General features: G+C 39.7%; 1 protein-coding gene across 1 annotated transcript; it reads left to right on the top strand.

Annotated features, from left to right (window-relative positions):
• Positions 1–3,632: 3,632 nt before the first annotated feature.
• Positions 3,633–19,907, top strand: PRL (prolactin). The gene is made up of 5 exons (XM_070747384.1): positions 3,633–3,672; positions 5,942–6,123; positions 10,369–10,476; positions 13,418–13,597; positions 19,716–19,907. Exons 1-5 carry the CDS (start codon positions 3,633–3,635, stop codon positions 19,905–19,907), a joined length of 702 nt encoding a protein of 233 aa, XP_070603485.1.
• The last annotated feature ends 3,863 nt before the right edge of the window (positions 19,908–23,770 follow it).

Below are 23,770 nucleotides of genomic sequence, written 5' to 3'. Positions count from 1 at the left end.
TCTACTTTGGTGCTAACGATGAACACCAGCAATCCCAAGGGTCAACTTTCCCCCTTCTCTCCCAATGTTTCCAGTAGAATAGAAAATAATTGGGGGAAAAGATTAGATTAGATTAGATTTATTGGATTTATATGCCGCCCCTCTCCGAAAACTCGGGGCGGCTCACAACAAGATAAAAACAATACATAATAACAAATCCAACCATATCTTCTGGCAATTTATTTATATATTTTAATGTATTTATTTATTTGTGTGTTTATTGGACTTATATGCCACCCCTCTCCGTGGACTCGGGGCGGCTCACAACATTTCAATAAAAAATACAATGTATAAAACACTTCTAATCCAATTAATAGAAATAATTAATTTAAAAATTATCTTAAAAAGCTAAACATTTAAAAATCAAACATTCATCCATGTACATAGCTGCCCGTTTCATTTCGCTTTTTCCTTTTTTCTCCACCATAGTGCAAAAAATGTGGTGGAAGTTTCTCTATGGTAAAGTTGGCTACTCTCTTTGGCTTTGCTGTGGGGCTGCTGGCTGCAGCTTTTCTCCAGCAACCCCATGATGCTGATGTAAAGCTGTGGGTAACTTCATTGCAGCAAAACTGCCATCTGGCAGCTTTGCAGGAGAACATTCTATAAGGTAAAAGTTTGCCTGTTCAGTCATGTCTGACTCTTAGCCAATGGAGCCAGTGTTGTCCGAAGACATTTTTTGTGGTCATGTCGCTGGCATATCTATACCCCAAAGGTACACAGAATGCTGATACCTTCCCACCGAAGTGGTACGTATTAATCTACCTGCATTTGCATGCTTTCGAACTGCCAGGTGAGCAGGAGCTGGGGGAAGATACAGGAGTTCACCCCATTGTGTGGCACTTGAATCTCAAACCCAGGCCATTCAGCTGACAATCTCAGCATCTTTAAACCACTGAGCCATCACACCCCTTGAACATTGTACACTTACAGCAACATTCTAGAGCAAAGTCATAGAGATGAACAGCAGTACCAATTCAATTCAATTCAATTTATTAGATTTGTATGCCGCCCCTCTCCGAAGACTCAGGACGGCTCACAACAATAATAAAAACAACAATATTCCAGCGAAAACAAATCTAATATTAAAAAGCACATAAAACCCTATCATATTTTAAAAAGCAAACAACATATACATACCCAAACATAAATATAAAAAAGCCTGGGGGGAAGGTGTTTCAACTCCCCCATGCCTGGTGGTATAGATGGGTCTTGAGTAATTTACGAAAGGCAAGGAGTGTGGGGGCAATTCTAATCTCCAGGGGGAGTTGATTCCAGAGGGCCGGGGCTGCCACAGAGAAGGCTCTTCCCCTGGGGCCCACCAAATGACATTGTTTGGTCGATGGGACCCGGAGAAGGCCAACTCTTTGGGACCTTATCGGTCGCTGGGATTCGTGCGGTAGCAGGCGGTTCTGGAGGTACTCTGGTCCAATGCCATGCAGGGCTCTAATGGTCATAACCAATACTTTGAATTGTGACCAGAAACTGATCGGCAGCCAATGCAGGCCACGGAGTGTTGCAGAAACGTGAGCGAATCTAGTAAGCCCCATGATGAATCTCGTGGCAGCGTTCTGCATGATCTGAAGTTTCCGAACACTTTTCAGAGGTAGCCCCATGTAGAGAGCGTTTCAATAATCGAACCTCGAGGTGATGAGGGCATGAGCTGTGGAGGATACTGTAAACCATTTTGTTTCACCACAATTGGAAGTCAAGGAGCATGGAAAACAAGTGGAGGCTCCCCTTGTAGTAACCAGATCCATGTTTAAGATGAGTTCATGGTTTCATGTCCTTAACTTGAATGGCCCTTCCTTATGCCTTGGTGTGCAGGATGTTTGACTGAGTTCATAATACAAATTACCTGAGTAGGTAAGCACACAGTTTCTCTTCTCTGCTCCTGTCAATCAATGTGTTTCATAGACTGAGAGGGAAAGACAAGGGGAGAAAATCTCCTTTGTTTACTTGCTTTTAATGTACCAGAGGCAACAAGTGATTCTTTTCATGTATCCATTAAAAGTCCTGTTCAACCGTTTTGCTTTACTCTCCTTTGTTTTCCCAAAGACAATATCAAGAACATGGTCAGAACCTGCAAAAGAAGGTAGAGTAGCAGTTAGAATGGTTACACTCTGTTCTGTCTGGGTTCCCCCAGACCTCAACACCAACTGGAAAAAACAGCCAGACACTCTGGTAAAAGCAACAGTACTTTATAGCTGGAAAAAATAAACACAGAGGAAAACCTGTTCTTCCCAACAGACAGGCTATAATACTTTACAGCAGAGTCCTGATGTCCAGACAATACAGCAAGCTTCTTGCTGGCACACCCACCCCAAGGTTTCAGTAGTCAAAGGCACAAACCAGGATTCCAAGACGCCAAAGTTCACAGCCAGGTCCCAAGACTCTCAAAGATAAAACTCCACAAGCCAGGAAGGGTGGGTCTGCCTTTTAGCCTTTCCAAAGAGCACCACACCCAAACCCAGCTGTTGCCTCTTTAATGCTGAAAGTGCCTAGCCAATTGGTCCCTTCGCTGTGTAGCTCTTCTCTGTCGCAGATCAATTATGGCTTGTGCATTTTCCTCTAAGGAATCCAGGCTGCTTGCTGGGGAGAGCTCCCTCTGGGGGGACCCTGGCTGTCCTCCCTCTTCTTCAGCCTGGGATTCCTCCTCCTCGTCTGCCTGCACCTCCTGTTCCTCATCCTCTCCCTCTGAGCTGGGCCTCAGACGGAACCACAACACACTCCTGCACATAAAAAAACACATAATACAAAGACCAGGGGTGTCAAACCCAGCATCATGTGATGTATCAGGACTTTTTTCCCTTTGTTAAACTGGGCATGGGCATGGCCAGCATGTGATGAATCCAGCCTACGAGCCACGGGTTTGACAACTCTGAGATAGACAAACTGCCCACAAAGAAATTATTAAAATTTCCTGCTTCTCCTTTCTTTCTTACATATTAATAATAGTCTTTTTCTAAATTTACATTTAAGAAATTTATCAAAAGAGCAAGTTTTATCATCCAGATAAAATACACTTTTCTCAAAATGTATCTTAGCAATCTTTGATCATTTAAATGATCCAATACTTTCAATGATCAAGGTGATCAGGACATTTTTTCAAAGTTTCTTTTGAATCTCAAACTTTATGATCAAATGTGCTGTATATCTTATATCAATGTTTTCCTTTTTTCATAGTTATTCCTATATTGGCATTATATAAAGTTTATCTCTGATCATTGTAAACACATTAAAGAATCAAGAAAAATCAAATATCAAATCAGATATCAGATATATAATTTGAAATGGTTTCTGTATTTGTGTGTATCTATCTATCTATCTATCTATCTATCTATCTATCTATCTATCTATCCTCTTGTAACCAACTCAATCAGGCACCATAAACCTTTACTAAAATGAATAGGGTAATAGGAGTAATTTGATGTTTATAATTATCAGCTTTAATTTGAGCTACAGAGTGATCAGCAAAGAGAAAAACAAAATCTACTACATTTATGCAAGTTTGTCATTAAGGTGTATATAAAAATGGAGTCTTCAGACAAAAATCAAAATTCCCATCGTGTATTTGATAAAGCATGGTGGCTAAGATGGTTTCTGCTGCGACCAACAGGAAGACTTCATTGAAAGGTATGTCTTATTTATTATTCTTTTCCATGTTTTTCCTGAATAAAAGCAATTTTGTAAACAAGTAACAACACATTTTTGACTGATAAAAATTTAACATTTTACAGTCAGTTATGCAAGGAAAACCTAAGAATTAAAAAAAACTTGTGGAAATCTTATGAAATGGGCAATCCACAAGACTACATAAATGTCTTTAAGGGATGGATTATATCCGTGGTCTAACATTAAAGAGTATCAGATGTTGTCAGTGCTTTCAATTTATTTAAAAATAAAACTGATACAGTGCTGCTTTTCTGGACCACTCTAACCAAAATTAAGCACAAATCTTTGAATGAGCAATAAGACATAATTCTAATTAAAAACTAATGGAGCACCTACACTGTATATAAGATTATGCTCAATGGGCTTTATTCCTTGTTAAACATTTCTAAGAATAAAAACCTGCTTAAGATGATAATAGGCTACCAAAAAGACTGGAGTATACTAGTATTATATATTCTAGTTTATTTAATATAATTTGCTTATGTTGGTATCCGTAGAATTAAAACCCGAAAATGTTGCAATTTGCAGTGAGGTTGATGGACTCAAGTTACAGTGACAAGGGGTCACTATTGGTCTATTGGAAGACCAACAAAAATCAGGTTAGAGGAAGATCATCAAGGAGAAACTCTATCTATGATACCAGCTCCAGGGCACAAAAAATATCAGCCAATCTATATAGAATTTAATTATGTTTGGCAATAACTCCTTTCTGTCCCTTGCATTTTAAAAGAAAATTGGAAACTTAGAAATTCAACTTGCTCTAATAAGGATTTACACCATTGCTGCAGTTTGGACATAATTAAACTTTAGACTTACTATTCCTATAAAAGGTTTTCCAAAGCAAGGTCCAGGACCAGTTTCACACAATAGACATAATGCTTGGTATTGAAAAAAAAACATATTAGAATGCAAATCAATGTATAAAGTACTGAATTCAAAGCAGGGGAAACTACCATGTATTTAATCAAAGTTGTTGTTCAAGGAAGCAACTTTATCTGCTGGGTATTGGGGCTACATAGTGTAAGACTGAAATCTTTTTTTATTGCTTATATCTAATGGGAAGTACAAAAGTCTAAATCCGGGAATTTCCTGTAAACTCAGGATCTGCCGCACCACTAGGCTGTAATTTTTCCCAAGAAATCAAACTTGCAAAAACTTCATTTATTTGGTACATGCTCTTAGCACAGTCATTTGCTTTTGTAAACAACAAGGCATAGGGCATAGTCTAATCAATGTACTGATTTAACATTTGGAATACTGTGTTCAATTCTGGAGATCTCACCTACAAAAAGATATTGATAAAATTGAACGGGTCCAAAGATGGACTACAAAAATAGTAGAAGGTCTTAAGCATAAAACTTATCAGGAAAGACTTAATGAACTCAATCTGTATAGTCTGGAGGACAGAAGGAAAAGGGGGGACATGATCGAAACATTTAAATATCTTAAAGGGTTAAATAAGGTCCAGGAGGGAAGTGTTTTTAATAGGAAAGTGAACACAAGAAGAAGGGGACACAATCTGAGGTTAGTTGGGGGAAAGATCAAAAGCAACGTGAGAAAATATTATTTTACTGAAAGAGTAGTAGATCCTTGGGAAAAACTTCCAGCAGACGTGGTTGGTAAATCCACAGTAACTGAATTTAAACATGACTGGGATAAACATATACCCATCCTAAGATAAAATACAGGAAATAGTATAAGGGCATACTAGATGGACCATGAAGTCTTTTTCTGCCATCAATGTTTCTATGTTTCTATCAGTAATTAATTTAAATTTTTTTACATGAGACTTGATCGCAAGAGGTCTTTGGCTCACTTTAGATATTTAGCACCAACTCTCTGTGAAAATTATTCATGCCAAAGACCTTAAATAGCACAGTTGCTGAAAATTTGCAGGCAGCACCCCAAGACAATCAAAACCTACTTATGTTCCCTCAAATGTAATTTTAAAACCATATGTTTGTCAAAAAGGAAGTCACTCCTGGAAACAGCTATAAAAGAACAGGGTTTAACTATACTTCCACTTTTTTACTCTTATTGTTGCTATGATGATTGTTATTACATAGTTTATATCCTATCTCTACTAGGGTGAAAAGGTGGAATTCCTCGTATATGGTTATTTAAGAAATGAAGCATTAAAGTAAGAGGTCACGGAATACCAAATAGGGTGTTTTCTTTTCTTGATTTACTTCATCTAATGAGTATCTGCCTTTTTCTTTTTGTCTTCAAGGTCTGTTTCTAGCCACCGTGCTGTTGGCTAACATGTTCCTTTCAAGGAAGTGTGTAACATCTTCACCCATTTGCCCTAATGGGTCCGACAATTGTCAGGTTTCCCTTGGGGACCTTTTCGACCGGGCTGTTAAACTATCTCATTATATCCACTCTCTGTCTGCTGAAATATTCAATGAATTTGTAAGTATTTTGGCATAAGAATAGAATTCTTTATTGAACAAGTGTGATTGGACACACAAGGAATTTGTCTTTGGTGCATATGCTCTTAGTGTACATGAAAGAAAAACATAGAATTGACAAGAATCATGAGGTACAACACTTAATTATTGTCATAGAAGTTAAATAAACTATGAGGAACAATCAATATTAATAAAATCTTAAGGATACAAGCAACATGTTACAATCATACAGTCATAAGTGGGAGGAAATGGTGATAGAAATGATGAGTAAATAATTTGACAGTGTTATTTGTTGAGCAGAGTGATGGTGTTTGGGAAAAAACTGTTCTTGTGTCTAGTTGTCTTGGTGTTCAGTGTTCTGTAGCGATGTTTTGAGAGTAGAAGTAATCATGTAGCAGAGGCTAAACCAAAGGTCTTCAAACTTGGCAACTCCATAGCTGGCTGGAGAATTCTGGGAGTTGAAGTTCACAAATCTTAAAGTTGCCAAGCTTGGGGATCCCTGGACTAAATCATGTGTTCCTGAACAACAACTCCAGGCATCCCTTGTCAGCTGTAATCATTTCTGGATTTGTCAGGAATTGTAGATCAGTTAACATCTGAACTTCCTCAGGTTGGCCACCAGTATTTTGTGAAGACCATTTTGATTTTTGTAATCATGGTTTTCTTATTTCTTCTGATTTGGTTTCACAATGGGTAAAATATAAAGTATTGGCTCAGTGTCTTATTATCTAAATGGAAATGGAGTTTTACAAGGCTGCCTTTATTATTGCTAGGTTGCACCAGATAAGTGTTATTGCAAAATGAAATTAAAAGATTATTAAACTACAGGTAGTGCTGGCCTTACAGTGGTTTGTTTAATGACCATTTGAAGTTATAACAGCACTGGTGGGGGGGAGAAACCTATGACTTTTTTTCACACTCACAACTGTTTGCAGCATCCATGTAGTCACATGATCAAAATTCAGATGCTTGGCAACCAGTAATGGGCTGCTGCCCCCACGGATGGGGAGGGACGTGGCGCCCCCATGGGGGGGATGTGGTGGGGCTAGTAAGTTTATGCACTATTTATTGAATACTAAATAGGTTTTTTATTGTCCTTCCTTCTCTAGTACCTTAGTATGACCCTTAATTACTTTTAAAATAGGAAATAATTAAATAGTATGTTTTTACCCATAAATGCTTTAACCATTTTAATCATTATCTAGAACTGAACTTTTATAGTAATTAAAGAAAATTGAGCTATTTGCCTAATCTGTTATCATACTGAACCTTGTGGGTTCAGTACAAAATCTTAAAATGTTACTGTGCTCCTCAACAAATAATGCTGTCTATCATTTGTCCTTTTTGTGACTATTCAAATAATGTGACTTTATCAACTGAAAAAGTGTCCAAGCACCTATTTGAAAACTTATATTGGTAGGTAAGCCACCCCCACCTTATCACATGACCTTTAAGCCACCCCTCCGGTCACATGATTGTCAAGCCAATCCCACTTGGTCACATGGTCGGCAAGCCACTCCTACCATGGCCATCAAGCCACACTCACAAAATAAGCCACGCCCACAGTGTGGCAGTAAAATTTTTGGCAGCCCATCACTGTTGGCAACTGATTCATATTTATGTCCTGGGATCACGTGATCACCTTTTGTGACCTTCTTACAAACAAAATCAATAGGGAAACCAGCTGCACTTAAGAATAGTGTTACTAACTTAACAACGGCAGCGATTCTCTCTTTAAAAACCTGTGACAAGAAAAGTCCATGGTGGCACAGTGATCAGGAGGCAGTATTGTAGGGTTAAATCACTGCTTACTCCAGGAGTTCAATTCTCACCAGTTCAAGATTGACTCAGGCTTCCATCCTTCCGAGGTTGGTAAAATGAGGATTCAGATTGTTGGGGGCAAAATGCTGACTTTGTAAACTGCCTTAGAGAGGGACGAAACAGTGATGGGCTACCAAAAATTTTACTACCACACTGTGGGCGTGGCTTATGCATTTTGTTTCAACATCTTTCAGTGCAAATTGGGTGCTCTGGGGTGGAGCTCCAAATTTTGCTACTGGAACTGCATTCCTGACCGTTCCCATAGGAGCCCATCGCTGGCCGGAAAGCACTGTGAAGCAGCCTATAAGTCTAAGTGCTATTGCTGAAAGGAGCAAAATTCACCTAACAACTGTTTCACTTAGCAACACAAATGTCGGGCTCAATTGTGATTGTAAGTGGAAGACCACCTGAATTTGTGGAAAAGTTATCAAAGCCCCAGTTTGCCGATCAGTTTCTGGTCACAATTCAAAGTGTTGGTTATGACCTATAAAGCCCTTCATGGCACCGGACCAGATTATCTCAGGGACCGCCTTCTGCTGCACGAATCCCAGCGACCAGTTAGGTCCCACAGAGTGGGCCTTCTCCAGGTCCCGTCAACTAAACAATGTCGCTTGGCAGGATCCAGGGGAAGAGCCTTCTCTGTGGCGGCCCCGGCCCTCTGGAACCAACTCCCCTCGAAGATTAGAATTGCCCCTACCCTCCTTGCCTTTCGTAAGCTACTTAAAACCCACCTCTGCCGTCAGGCATGGGGGAATTGAGATCCTCTTTCCCACTAGGCCTTTACAATTCTATGCATGGTATGTATGTATGTATGTATGTATGTATGTATGTATGTATGTATGTATGTATGGGTTTTTTTATATTAATGGGTTTTTTAATCGTTTTTAGTATTAGATTACTATTGTACACTGTTTTATTGTTGCTGTTAGCCGCCCCGAGTCTCCGGAGAGGGGCGGCATACAAATCCAATAAATGAATGAATGAATGAATGAATGAATGAATGAACGAACAAACAAATAAATAAATAAATAAATAAATAAATAAATAAATAAATAAATAAATAAAGTAAGTAAGTAAGCTTTTACACAAGCTTTTGAGTTGATTTCTAGATTGGAAACATTACGTTTCATTCATATCTTCAAATTGAGATACGTTTTCAGAATCTGCTCCAATACACTTTTCCTCAATGAAACAAGCCCACCTCTATTCATTGTAAAGTTAGCTGTCCTATTATTACTTAAGGCGTAAGCATAGGAAATGGGATGGGGCAGATAGTTAAAGTCTCATTAATAGATCCATTGTAGCGAAAGCTTCATCTACCCTGGGGAACTGAGCCTCCACAAAGGATGTGGAAGAAGGAAAACATTGTCTTCTGTACGCAGAAGTCATTTAAAGTAACAAAATGAAAACGTGCAAGGCTAAGTAACAAATGTCCAAGTGAAAGATTTGCTCAGAGAAAAATAACTAAATGCATGCAGGAGGGCTATTTTGGAGTAGCGCAGAAAATATACTGTCTGCGGAATTGTGGGATGCAGGCTACTTCATACCATAAAGAAACTTTTATTAATATGGGGAAAACATGATGCTTAAAACTGATTTCCTTTTACATTATACATAGGGGCAGATCACCTTTGACTAAGTCATGCACAGCAGCCAGAATGGTGGTGGCTCAATGTTGGAAGCAACCTAATTTCCCAGATGACTCACTGATCTTTAAAAAAATCTTGGACTCTGCAGAGGCAGACGCATTAACACTTAAACTAAGAAATAAAGAAGATTCCGTTTATTATCAAATTTGGAACTCTTTCTACGATTGGTTTAAGAGAAGAAAAGAAAGTTCAAATTAAAATATGATAATAATGATAATAATTGATTTAGTCGTGGGGGTTTTTGGTATAACAAACTGGGAATGATTTATGTGCAATATAAATATAACAATAAAGATCTTTAGGGAGCTAAATATCTAACAAAGAGTACACATAAGGCGGCTAGAAAATAATATATTATAGATAAATATGGACAACCAAAATGATTAATAGTGGATACCAGTTGTATTTGCCAGAATATAAAGACATTTAATAACAGAAGAAGTTTTATTTTCCCTCCTCTCAAGATGATGTAAATTATACATTGACTGTTATTTGTAATGATGTTGTTGTTTTTGTTGTTGTTGTTTTGTTTTTGTACTTTGTAAATGTTTATCTATTTTTTTGGGTTGTTATGTTTTTAAAAATTACAATTAAAATTATTTTTAAAAAAGACTAAGTCATGCAAAAAGGTTGGGAGACAAAATTATTGCCCTCCATAAGTCTAGGATACATTTTAGAAAGCAATCAATGGGAGCAAAAAAATGTTTATTTTCCCTCCTCTCCCCAAAAAATCTTGGTTATCTACTTCACTAAATGTCATCTTTGTTTACTGTCAGGATGAACGCTATGCTCAGGGCCGGGGTTTCATTGCAAAGGCCGTTAACAGCTGCCATACTTCTTCCCTAACCACTCCTGAAGATAAAGAAGAAGCTCAGCAGATAAATGTAAGTTGTCTCGGTTTGTTGACAGATGGGAGCAAGTTCACTAGAAACCTGATGGAATCCTTTCAAAGCATACAGTTGCCACAGATAGAGTTATAAAAGGGCAGCTCTACCATTGCTCCACCTCTGTAAGTGGTAGGCACAAAACACGGAAGCATGCTCTGACCTCTATGAATGAAAAAAAAAGACAATGTGTTCACAATGCAAAACAAGATTGGTCTGAAAAAGCAAGGCTGAAAAAAAATCCAGGGAGGGTTGATGGAAGCTGATCTCCTTTATCCATCCAAAGGAGATTATTATTATTATTATTATTATTTATTGGATTTGTATGCCGCCCCGCTCCACAGACTCGGGGCGGCTAACAACAATGATAAAAAACAACATGTAACAATCCAATTTAATAAAACAACTAAAAACCCTTATTATAAAAACCAAACATACACACAAACATACCATACATAACTTGTAATGGCCATGGGGAAGGAATATCCTAACTCCCCCATACCTGGCGACAAAGGTGGGTCTTGAGTAATTTGCGAAAGACAAGGAGGGTGGGGGCCGTTCTAATCTCTAGGGGGAGTTGATTCCAGAGGGCCGGGGCCACCACAGAGAAGGCTCTTCCCCTGGGGCCCACCAAACGACATTGTTTGGTCAATGGGACCCGGAGAAGGCCAACTCTGTGGGACCTTATCGGCCGCTGGGATTCATGCGGTAGAAGGCAGTTCCGGATGTATTCTGGCCTAATGCCATGTAGGGCTTGATAAAATTGAACAGATCCAAAGACGGGCTACAAGAATGGTGGAAGGTCTTAAGCATAAAACTTATCAAGAAAGACTTAATGAACTTAATCTGTATAGTCTGGAGGACTGAAGGAAAAGGGGGGACATGATAGAAACATTTAAATTTGTTAAAGAGTTAAATAAGGTTCAGGAGGGAAGTGTTTTTAATAGGAAAGTGAACACAAGAACAAGAGGACACAATCTGAGGTTAGTTGGGGGAAAGATCAAAAGCAAAATGAGAAAATATTATTTTACTGAAAGAGTAGTAGATCCTTGGAACAAACTTCCAGCAGACGTGGTTGGTAAATCCACAGAAACTGAATTTAAACATGCCTGGGATAAACATATATCCATCCTAAAATAAAATACAGGAAATAGTATAACGGCAGACTAGATGAGGTCTTTTTCTGCCGTCAATCTTCTATGTTTCCATGTTTCTTCTATGAGATGGTATTTTTGTATGAAGAAAAAAGTAGGCTATAGACAAAATAATCCCCAGCAGGGGGAAAAAATACATCTGGCAATTTTTTTAAAAAAAATTCTAAATGGTCAGGGACTAGAACTCTATTGCCACAAACTCTTGACCACACACAAGTTTCCTCATTGTTCCAGTTTCAGAAACAAAGCAAAGCTTACTGAATAATTGCATTTTAAAGAAAGTTTCTCCTCTGTGCACTTAAACAGGAAATCTTTGGAATGTAAAGGTATCGCTCGAGAGCCCATTCCTATTGATTCAATTTCAAATGCCATTCATCCACTGAATAATCTCCCTTTGCAGAAAGCAAAACATGTGCCACAAATATTTGAGATATGTACGTGTCTGGTATTTATCTTTCTTTGCATGGGGTACTTGGGATGTTTGAGCCTTTCAATACAGTACACAATAGGAATTCTCCCAAGAAAAGCAGGAGGAAATTTATGCCACAAAATAGATGCATTTTTTTTTTTTGCAATGTAGGTAAGGAAAGTGAAAAGTAATCGTGTCAACCCTGGAAAGGTCTCAAGGGCAGCCACAATGGCTAGGAGGATCTAGGAAAGTCAAGAGCCCTTTGATCTTTCAGCTCACCTCAAGCAGTGGCAAAGTTTCAAAAGAAAATAAATCTTCCCAGAAGCAAAACACTTGAAATCAGCCTTGTGTCTGGGCATGTTTGCAGGATTTAATGTAGACACAATAAATGCTTCAGGATGAGATATTAAGTGGCCTACCACAGATCACATCTTCCATTATATCTTCAAATATTTTCTAGATCTCTTATTTCTAAAAATGTATCATTAATGCTCAGGCTAATCTTTGGATTAAATGCCATTTATGCAACAAAGATGAATGAAGTGATTTCTACTGGCAGGGCAGATAATTTACTGAGAGTCTGATATTTAGGATATTCTCATATCTAGTTACATTTAAAAGAAAAACACCTCGCAAATGCACTACAGCCTGTAGTTCAGCTATACAGTGATACCTCGTCTTACAAACGCCTCGTCATACAAACTTTTCGAGATACAAACCTGGGGTTAAGGATTTTTTTGCCTCTTCTTACAAACTATTTTCATCTTACAAACCCACTGCTGCCACTGGGATGCCCCGCCTCCGGACTTCCATTGCCAGTGAAGCACCCATTTTTGCACTGCTGGGATTCCCCTGAGGCTCCCCTCCATGGGAAACCCCACCTCTGGACTTCCATGTTTTTGTGATGCTGCAGGGGAATCCCAGCAGGAGAATCCCAGCAGCGCAAAAATGGGCGCTTTGCTGTAATGGAATTTCGGAGGTGGGGTTTCCCAGCAAGGGGAGCCTCAGTGAAATCGTAGCATCACAAAAACACAGAGGACCGGAGGTGGGGTTTCCCATGGAGGGGAGCCTCAGGGGAATCCCAGCAGCGCAAAAACGGGCGCTTCGGCTGGCAAAAGGGGTGAATTTGGGGCTTGCACGCATTAATCGCTTTTCCATTGATTCCTATGGGAAACATTGCTTCGTTTTACAAACTTTTCACCTTAAGAACCTCGTCCCGGAACCAATTAAGTTTGTATGACAAGGTATCACTGTATCTGATATATGGACAAAATTGCAGTAAGGTCATTTTAAGGTAGGCTTGATTTTTTAAAAAAAATTCCATATCTCCTGTGTAGATTTTGCACACTAACTGAACAATTTTGTTGCCAATGAATAGCACGAGGACCTATTAAATCTAGTTTTGAGCGTACTGCGTTCCTGGAATGACCCTCTATTGCATCTGGTCTCTGAAGTTGAACGAATCAAGGAAGCTCCCGATACCATTCTCTGGAAGGCCATGGAGATTGAGGAGCAAAATAAACGACTTCTTGAGGGGATGGAGAGAATAGTTGGACGGGTGAGTTAAAAAAAAAAAAATCCTCTGAAGTCCTTCCAACTTCATAACACTATTCAAAATGTATAAAACGAGACAGATTTTTTTTCGGTTGGTTGTTTGGATTAAAATGCTTCAAAGAAAGAAAGAAAGTTAAAAGTTAAAAGTGTCAGCAAAACCTTTCAGATCTGGAGATCTGTCTGGCATGTATAAGTAGCAGCAAAATATCTTGTTCTTCACTAATAAAGTTACTAAGTGCCAAACAACAAAGCATAAAGCTGATCTTGTAATTTTTTCTTAACACTCAAAAAAAGGACACGGCCCAACCTAGACTGAGAATCAGCAAACAGGGTAGGAGAACTTTTAACTTAGTCCTACATTATATTTTAGAACATTAACATTATTCTCCTGCATAGGAAAGTGCTGAAAAAACAATAACTTTCATTTATATCATTTATTTCTTTTTAATACTTCCTTGCAGAGAGGGAATTTATTCTTCCTCTTTCCTTCTATACAGGCTGAGACTCAGGGGTGGATTCCCGTTTTCACTGCTACCGGTGTGCTACATGTGCAGCTTCGGGTGTCCTGCGTGCCTGCGCATATATCCCAGTGATTTTTTGCCTCTGTGCATGTGCAGAAGCAAAATCTCATGAGTGTGTGAGATTTTTGTGGGGGGTTTTGCTTCTGCGCATGCACAGAAGCGAAAAATCGCTGAAATAGCTCTCTTGCCTGTCCCCTCACAAGATTTTGCTTCTTGCACATGCGCAGAAGCAAAAGCACACTGGGATGCACACGCAGGCATGCAGGACACCCGAAGCTGCGCACTCAGCTCAACTTTTACTACCAGTGTGGCCAGTGAATGGCTACCAAAACTTTTACTACCACACTGTTGGCGTGGCTTATGCAGGACGCCCTGCATTTTCTTTCAACATCTTTCAGTGCAAATTGGATGCTCTGGGGTGGAAATCTATTTTCGCTACCCCACTGCATTCTCCCCGTCCAGGCAGTAGCCCATCCCTGAGTGTGGCATTCTTGACGGTTCCAGTAGGAACCCACTACTGCTGAGACTACAAAAAAGGTCTAGTTTACAAAATATATACAGTGTTTCCTCGATTTTCGCGGGTTTGAACTTCGCGAAAAGTCTATACCACGGTTTTTCAAAAATATTAATTAAAAAATACTTTGTGGGTTTTTTCCCTATACCATGGTTTTTCCCACCCGAAGAGATCATATGTCATCACCAAACCTTCAGCTGCCTTTAATAAATATTTCTTTAATAAACTTTAATAAATAAACATGGTGAGTAATAATCTAAATGGTTGCTAAGGGAATGGGAAATTGCAATTTAGGGGTTTAAAGTGTTAAGGGAAGGCTTGTGATACTGTTCATAACCAAAAATAGTGTATTTACTTCCACATCTCTACTTTGCAGAAATTTGACTTTCGCGTACCGTCTTGGAACGTATCCCCCGCGAAAATTGAGGGAACACTGTATACAGTAATCCCTCGCTACTTCGCGGTTCATCTTTTGCGTATTTGCTACTTCACGGGTTTTCAAAGGGGGCTTAAATCCATTAAATCCATTGAAATTTTAAATCCATTAAAATTTTATAAAATTCTTCTACAGTACTACTGTACTCTATTAAAGAAACTGGTAGGATATCTCATGTAGTTCCAGCTGAGAAACATTATAGAATGACTGTTTAATGCAAAGGGTGGGTTTTAAAAGTTCAAATACTCGTTAAATACATAAAAATATATACATAAAAAACTATCTTTCTTCTACTTCACGGAAATTCATTTTTCACGGGTGGTCTTGGAACGCATCCCCCGTGAAAAATGAGGGATTACTTTATATCTCAAAATCAGCTGCACATTACAAATTTAATATGTCATATAGTTAGTTTGAAAGCAGTCAATAACATTTTTTAACAAATGTAGGTATATGTAGGTATGTGCCTTAGAAAAAGTAACAGAAGGAGCAAGTCTGTACCATGAACAAAGACAATAAATAAAAGTTGTTGCATATCTAGTACATACTTCCCACATTAAAAGTGTTGAGCTAATGCTCTTTCTTTCCACACTTGTTTGAACCAAGAATGTTTCCAAATTCTCCTTATTAATTTATTATCTTAATTTCTAATGTGCCATATGCAAACTCCACTGTGAAAATGAAGGACGGTACAGTAGTCCCTCGCTATATCGCGGTTCACCTACTGCGGCTTCACTTCATCGCAGGTTTTCAAGAGATATTAATGAGAAAAATCATTCGCGGATCTTCGCTGGTTCGCGGGTTTCTGAGGAAGTCGATCGGCAGATTTAAACAACCCACAGAACTCGATCGGCAGGTTTTTCAAAAAAAACATATCTAAAATTGTAAATACTGTATTTAAATACTGTAAGAGTGTGGGAAAGGTTTATAAACACTTAAAACAATGAAAACTTACCAAACAATTACAATATAAATACTTAAATAAGTACCATCAGTCGATAAATTCCCCATCGCAGATTTCACCTATCGCGGCCGGGTCTGGAACATAACACCCGCGATAGGTGAGGTCTTACTGTAATTGAAAGCAAACACATCAAAATGGGTACCAGTATTTCTAATGTTAAAATGCATGCCATCATTTTCTTTTCATATTTTCCTTTTCTTTCAACAGTTGAACTAGCTACTAAGACACCTAAGCAGGATTTGCTAGGTAAATTTTAAACACGCCTAAAAATGCAGCTATCCATTCTGAGCAAGGGCACTAAAACTTTTTTCATAACCATGTTGTTGTATTTGCTATTTTCCTGATCTACCAGGAGTAGGCTAATATGATTGCCAAATTAGTGCAAGTCATGCTTAAAACACTTGTCTGAAAATGCCTGCATGTTCAAGCATTTCAGATTGGCCAATGTTTCACTAGCACACAAGTCCTAGATTACTAATACCTAGATGGGATTCCGACAAGCTCTACTGATTTCTGGAGTTTGTTACATAACAGGTAGAATGCTTCCCTTTTCCCATCTTAAAATATTCAGCCTATAATCCCCCCCAATCGTAGATTTAAAGTATTTGTCCTTTGAACTGCCAAATGATGCAAATTGGATATACCGTAGTGTCTACAGCAAACTTTCCCAATGCTCAACACTGTCTGAATATTGTGCATGTTGGTACAAGATATTTAGAATTGAATTGAATACTTTACTTGGCCAAATGAGATTAGACAGACAAAGAATTTGTCTTTGGTACAAAAGCACTCAGTGTACATGCAAAGCAACAGAATAATAATAACAACAACAATAACAATGATGATGGTGGTAATAATAATATGGAGAGGGGCAGCATACAAATCTAATAAATAATAATAATAATGAAATAATAATAAAAGGGGGACTCAAGAAGATCATAAAAAGGATAAATACAACAGCCACACCACATGGGTTAAAAGATATTGGGCAGCACTGAAAGAATTTAGTATTTAACAATGTGAACTTTTTACTTATATTTCACAAAAAGAAACCCTCTTTCGTAATACAAGTTCACAATAAGATATATACACAAGATAATTAGAATCCATTTTGCCCATTAGAGCTGCAAAGTAAATAATTAAGAGTTATATGCTTGCCCACTTTCACCAATCAAAGGCTTTTATTATAGTGAAATCAAATAATACAATCCCCCCCCCAAGGAATTTACCCTAGCCTGCTTTAATTATTGAGCATTTTAAGATCTAAGCCAAGATCTGCTCAGATTCCAAATTACTATCTGATAAATCTTCAGTCATGTTACACCTTTCTAAGGCATGAGTGCAAACAGTATGGCTGACAAGCATTTTTGATGCTTGCAAAGTGGATGGAAACAGACATTTTGACTCCCTGTTTATTTATACACATACATATATGCATACAAACACACACGCGCACACACAAAAAGACGATGAGAGATAGTTTGGTACAGTGGTTTAAGGCATCAAACTGGGAGATCATCAGTTCCAGGCACAAAGCCAGCTGGCTGATCTTGCGCCAGTCAATCTCTCTCAGTCCTGGAAGGAGGCTATTTATTTATTTATTTATTTAATTTATTTATTTATTGGATTTGTATGCCTCCCCTCTCCGTGGACTCGGGGCGGCTAACAACAATGATAAAAACAGCATGTAACAATCCAATACTAAAACAACTAAAAAAACCCTTATTATAAAACCAGACATACATACAGACATACCATGCATAAATTGTAGAGGCCTAGGGGGAAAGAATATCTCAGTTCCCCCTTGCCTGACAGCAGAGGTGGGTTTTAAGGAGCTTACGAAAGGCAAGGAGGGTGGGGGCAATTCTAATCTCTGGGGGGAGTTGGTTCCAGAGGGCTGGGGCCGCCACAGAGAAGGCTCTTCCCCTGGGCCCCACCAAACAACATTGTTTAGTTGACGGGACCTGGAGAAGGCCCACTCTGTGGGACCTAATCGGTCGCTGGGATTCGTGCGGCAGAAGGCGGTTCCTGAGATAATCTGGTCTGGTGCCATGAAGGGCTTTATAGGTCATAACCAACACTTAGAATTGTGACTGGAAACTGATCGGCAACCAGTGCAGGCTATGGAGTGTTGCTGTGACATGGGCATATTTAGGTAAGCCCATGATTGCTCTCGCAGTTGCATTCTACACGATCTGAAGTTTCCGAACACTTTTAGGAATGGCAAACCACTTCCAAAAATCCCGCTTTAAAAAACAAGAAGGGACAGCAGTAAATAAGAAGGGACAGGAGTAAACATCAATTATACCAGGAGTAAACATTGATTACAAAATGATCTGCATCTATGGTTCCATATCTATATGTATATCTTGTTTATCCACTCATTCAGCAATTATTCAAAAGTATAACCGCTTTGTAAAAGGAGACTTAAAAATGATTTTCGGGGTTCTGACTGTCACAGCATACACACACCATGTCAGGAGATCATGATCTGTGTGCTTGGCAACTGATTTGTGCTTATGATGGCTGCAATGTCCTCCAATTGCCACTTGCTCTCTTTCTTGCCAGCTTGCCTTGAGCAAGAGTTAATGGGGAAGCTAGTAGGAAAGATCACAATCACTCTGATAAATTGTTCGCACCATTCCCCACCTGGCAGCTGCTGCCCCTGGCCCCACTGCATTTGTGCCACACCTTGTGAGTCATTCATGCACCCTCTATACCCGGCAGCAGGCATCTCCAATCCTGCCATACTTGCATTGCGCATTGCACTTTATCAGCCTTCCTGATAGGGCTTGTTTAACAACCTGCACCATTGCTAAGCGGTGTAGTCATGTGACATCATCCTTTATAGCAAAACTGGCTGAGGAATTCTGGGAGTTGAAGTCCACAAGTCTTAAAGATGCCAAGGTTGGAGACCCCTGCTTTATAGGACTAATCACCTAGCAATGGATCTGGCCCCAGTTATTGTCATTAACTGAGGACTATGTAGAGTAAATGTATATGTAATCTAGTAGATCAGTGATGGTGAACCTTTTTCCCCTCACATGCGCTATCGTGCATGTACATGCGCTATTGTGCATGTGCGAGTGCCCACACCCAGAATTCAATGCCTGGGGAGGGTGAATACAGCTTCCCTCACCCTCTAGAGGCCCTCTGGAGGTCAAAAACAGTCTGTTTCCCAACTTCTGGTGGGCCCAGTCAACTCATGTTTCGCCCTCCCCAGGCTCTAAAGGCTTCCCTGAAGGGTAAAAACGGCCTTCCCCATGCCCCCGGAGGGTCTCTGGAAGCCACAAATACCCTTCCAGAGCCTCCGTGCAAGCCAGAAATCAGCCGGCCAGCCCACACATGCACATTGGAGCCAAGCTAGGGCAATGGCTCACGTGCCAGCAGACATGGCTCCGCGTGCCACCTGTGGCACCCATGCCATAGGTTCACCATCACTGTAGTAGACAGTAGATCTGTTCAAAAATGTGGGTATTTTAGGAGCAAAATGATTATGTTAAACCTAAACTAGTTTAAAAAACACATTTTATCTAATAGAAGGGAATATCAACACATTTTGGGAGTGTTGCTCTACATCTCTCTTCTTAACTGGATTTGTATGGAAGATGTGTGCTCTGCTTTAAAAAACGACCAAAATTTATTTAGCCATTGTGAAAGTTTATTCTGATTTTGCACTTTCCTTAGATTCAACCAGATGACTTAGGCAATGAAGTCTATTCTAGATGGACTGGTCTCCCTTCCCTCCAACTGGCTGATGAAAATTCCCGCCTCTTCGCCTTCTACAATCTGTTGCATTGCTTGCGACGGGATTCCCACAAAATTGACAGCTATCTGAAAGTCCTGAAGTGCCGCCTCATTTTTGACAGCAACTGTTGAACAGCTGTGCTCTTGCTTTATTAAGATGACAGCACCACATCTTTTATGTATACTTTATAGAAAATCTCAGCTTGTAGAAAACGATTTAGAGGCCTATTATGTTCACTTTTTCTGGCTAAACTGTTAGATAAACCGTTATTTTTTTCTGTTGAGAGCACTTTCATTCAGATTGCAGCAATATTCAAATCAAGCAATAAAACATTGCAAATGCACGTTGGTGAAAATGTATTTCTTAAAAGTTGAGTTTGGGTGTAAAACAAGGGGCCAATATATCTGAGAGGACCCAGAGCTACATGCAACTTTGGACACAGTTCTCCAAACCTCTGCAAAATTGCTACCAAGATTATAGTTTTGCATGTGATAAAAAGGGGGAAAGATTAAATAAATTAATTTACTTTATAGATAGGTCCTCAGCTTACAACCACAATTGGGACTGGAATGTCTATCACTAAGTGATGTGGACATTAAGTGAGTCATGCTAATTTTACAGACTTTTTTTTACCTATGTTATTAAGTGAATCATATGGTTAAATGAATCTGGAGTCTCTCATTGACTGTGCTTGTCGGAAGATTCCCGGGAAGGTCACAAATGGTGATCATAGGATAATAATAATAATAATTTATTGGATTTGTATGCCGCCCCGCTCCGTAGACTCGGGGCAGCTAACAACAATGATAAAAACAGCATGTGACAATCCAATAATAAAACAACTAAAAACCCTTATTATAAAACCAGACATACCATGCATAACTTGTAATGGCCTAGGGGGAAGGAATATCTCAACTCCCCCATGCCTGGTGGTATAAATGAGTCTTGAGTAGTTTACGAAAGACAGGGAGGGTGGGGGCAGTTCTAATCTCCGGGGGGAGTTGGTTCCCGAGGGCCGGGGCCACCACAGAGAAGGCTCTTCCCCTGGGGCCCACCAAACGACATTGTTTAGTCGACGGGACCCGGAGAAGGCCAACTCTGTGGGACCTTATCGGTCACTGGGATTTGTGCGGTAGCAGGTGGTTCCGGAGGTAATCTGGTCCAAAGCCATGTAGGACCCCAGAATGCTGCCACCATTATAAATGAATGCTGGTAGCCAAGTGCCCGAACAGTCATGTGACCACAGGGATATTATGATACTCATAATTGAATTTGAATTTTGAATTTATTAGATTTGTATGCCGCCCCTCTCTGAAGGGTACAATGACTGATCATAAATTACTTTTTTCAGTGCCACTTGTAACTTTGAACACTCAGCAAATGAACTGTTGTAAGTCAAGGACTGTCTGTACCTAAATCAGACAGACAGATTTTGGGATCTAGGGGCAGTTATTAGTGATGTTCATGGTTTCATGGATCTATATTGCACTCTTGCTGTCCTGTCAAAGATATTGGTGAAGGACAAGAAACGGGCAATAGTTTTATTGCACAATCCAGACTTTTAGCAATAAGACTTTTAATATAATAAGACCACGCCATCCTATTCTATCTCCAAAGCACAGCTGTGCCTTTTACTCCCATAAAGCAGTGATATCCAAGCTTTCTGGCTCGGTGGACTGGCAGAAACACCGGTGGCAGCAGAGGAGAGCAGAATGCTCCCATGCGTGAACGCACTGCTTTCATAAATGCAGCGTCACACAATCATGCTTGCACCACTTGCTTCTGAATGGGTTGCAGCGCAACATAGAAACATAGAAACATAGAAGACTGACGGCAGAAAAAGACCTCATGGTCCATCTAGTCTGCCCTTATACTATTTCCTGTGTTTTATCTTAGGATGGATCTATGTTTATCCCAGGCATGTTTAAATTCAGTTACTGTGGATTTACCAACCACGTCTGCTGGAAGTTTGTTCCAAGGATCTACTACTCTTTCAGTAATAGAATATTTTCTCATGTTGCTTCTGATCTTTCCCCCAACTAACTTCAGATTGTGTCCCCTTGTTCTTGTGTTCACTTTCCTATTAAAAAGCACTTCCCTCCTGAACCTTATTTAACCCTTTAACATATTTAAATGTTTCGATCATGTCCCCCCTTCTCCTTCTGTCCTCCAGACTATACAGATTGAGTTCATTAAGTCTTTCCTGATACGTTTTATGCTTAAGACCTTCCACCATTCTTGTAGCCCGTCTTTGGACCCGTTCAATTTTGTCAATATCTTTTTGTAGGTGAGGTCTCCAGAACTGAACACAGTATTCCAAATGTGGTCTCACCAGCGCTCTATATAAGGGGATCACAATCTCTCTCTTCCTGCTTGTTATACCTCTAGCTATGCAGCCAAGCATCCTACTTGCTTTTCCTACCGCCCGACCACACTGCTCACCCATTTTGAGACTGTCAGAAATCACTACCCCTAAATCCTTCTCTTCTGAAGTTTTTGCTAACACAGAACTGCCAATGCAATACTCAGATTGAGGATTCCTTTTCACCAAGTGCATTATTTTACATTTGGAAACATTAAACACTGCCCCAACCCTAACCCCAGACATAAAGCAATTAAAGCAATCTTCATTGTGAAAGTTTCTACACAGAACTTTAAAAGATATATAAACTCTAAAGTTTCTTGCATTAAGCTCTAAAGAACTTTCCACCAATGTTTTGATTTCCAAATTCTGTAAAAAAAAAATTCGATTTACTTGGTATCAATGCTGCATTTCTATTCAAATTGATAACATTCGGCTGGATCTTAATCTGCATACTTCCAGAGCAGTTTTCCTTTCCTATAACCTTTGGGCACGCTTTCTGGTTTTAGAAGTGTCAAACAATCAATAAAAGTGGTGAGTGCGGACTTACAGCGCTCTCATGGGTGGAAGCAGGAAGTCCTGATAATGTTATCAAGGAATGGCTCTGTCCTTGGAAAATCTCTAATATATTGGTGCAGACAAAAGGACTTCCGTTACTTTAGAGTAAAAACCTAGGTGATCAATCATCTGCCTTTTCAATAGCTCGGTAGTGAATGCATCATTTTAAAGTGGTACTTGCCATTACGTACCATGAAATCGGCTTAATTAACTTACCTGCCTACAATACTACAAAGATTCTTGCATCAAGAGTGTCAACAAATTTTTTTTAAAAAAGCAGACTCCATACCGGTAACCTCAACAAGAAAAACAATTTTGTTCGCTGCTACATCCAAAGACAAAGCAAACATCTTAGTACTTCGGGGTTTTATTTATAATGGATTAAATAGATACAAAAAGTTCAACACAGTTTTACTGGGAATTAATTCTCAATGCCTATATCAGTGATGGCGAACCTACGACACACTTGCCATAGATGGCACGTGGAGCCATTTTTGAGGGCATGACAGGCGTTGCCCTATGTCAGCTCTAGTGTGCATGTGTGTGCTGGTCAGCTGATTTTTGACCTTCTTTTCATCCATTTTCGCTCTTCCCAAGATTCAGGAAAGGCTCCTGAAGTTGGGATGGCAAAAAAGGGCCCAATGGGCCAACTGGAAATTTGGAAACTAACTTCTGTTTGACCCGCTTGGCCATTTTTTGCTCTCCCCAGGCTTCAGGTGGCTTTCCTGAACCCTAGGGATAGCCCAACAGCCCAACAGCCCAACTGGAAGTTCATTTCCAAACTTATGGTTGGCCCATTGGGTCATTTTTCACCATCCCCAGGCTTCAGGAGACTTTCCTGAAGCCTCTGGAGAGGAAAAAACAGCCCAACTGGCATACCGGAAATCTGAAGGCTTCAGTGATGCCTGTATACATGTGTGTGGGGCAGCCCGGAGAGTTGTGTGCATGCAGGGGGTAGCATGGGGGTTGTGCGCATGCGCAAGGGGGAGGGCATTGCATTATGGACACGTTATTTTGGCACCCGAGCCAAAAAAGTTTTGCTATCACTGGCCTATATTTTATTTCAATTTTTTG

Source organism: Erythrolamprus reginae, chromosome 3 (genome assembly GCF_031021105.1).
Source record: "Erythrolamprus reginae isolate rEryReg1 chromosome 3, rEryReg1.hap1, whole genome shotgun sequence".
In the NCBI taxonomy this organism is placed as follows: domain Eukaryota; kingdom Metazoa; phylum Chordata; class Lepidosauria; order Squamata; family Dipsadidae; genus Erythrolamprus; species Erythrolamprus reginae.
The sequence above is the reverse complement of the archived record's forward strand: the minus strand, read 5'-3'. Positions and strand labels throughout refer to the sequence as shown.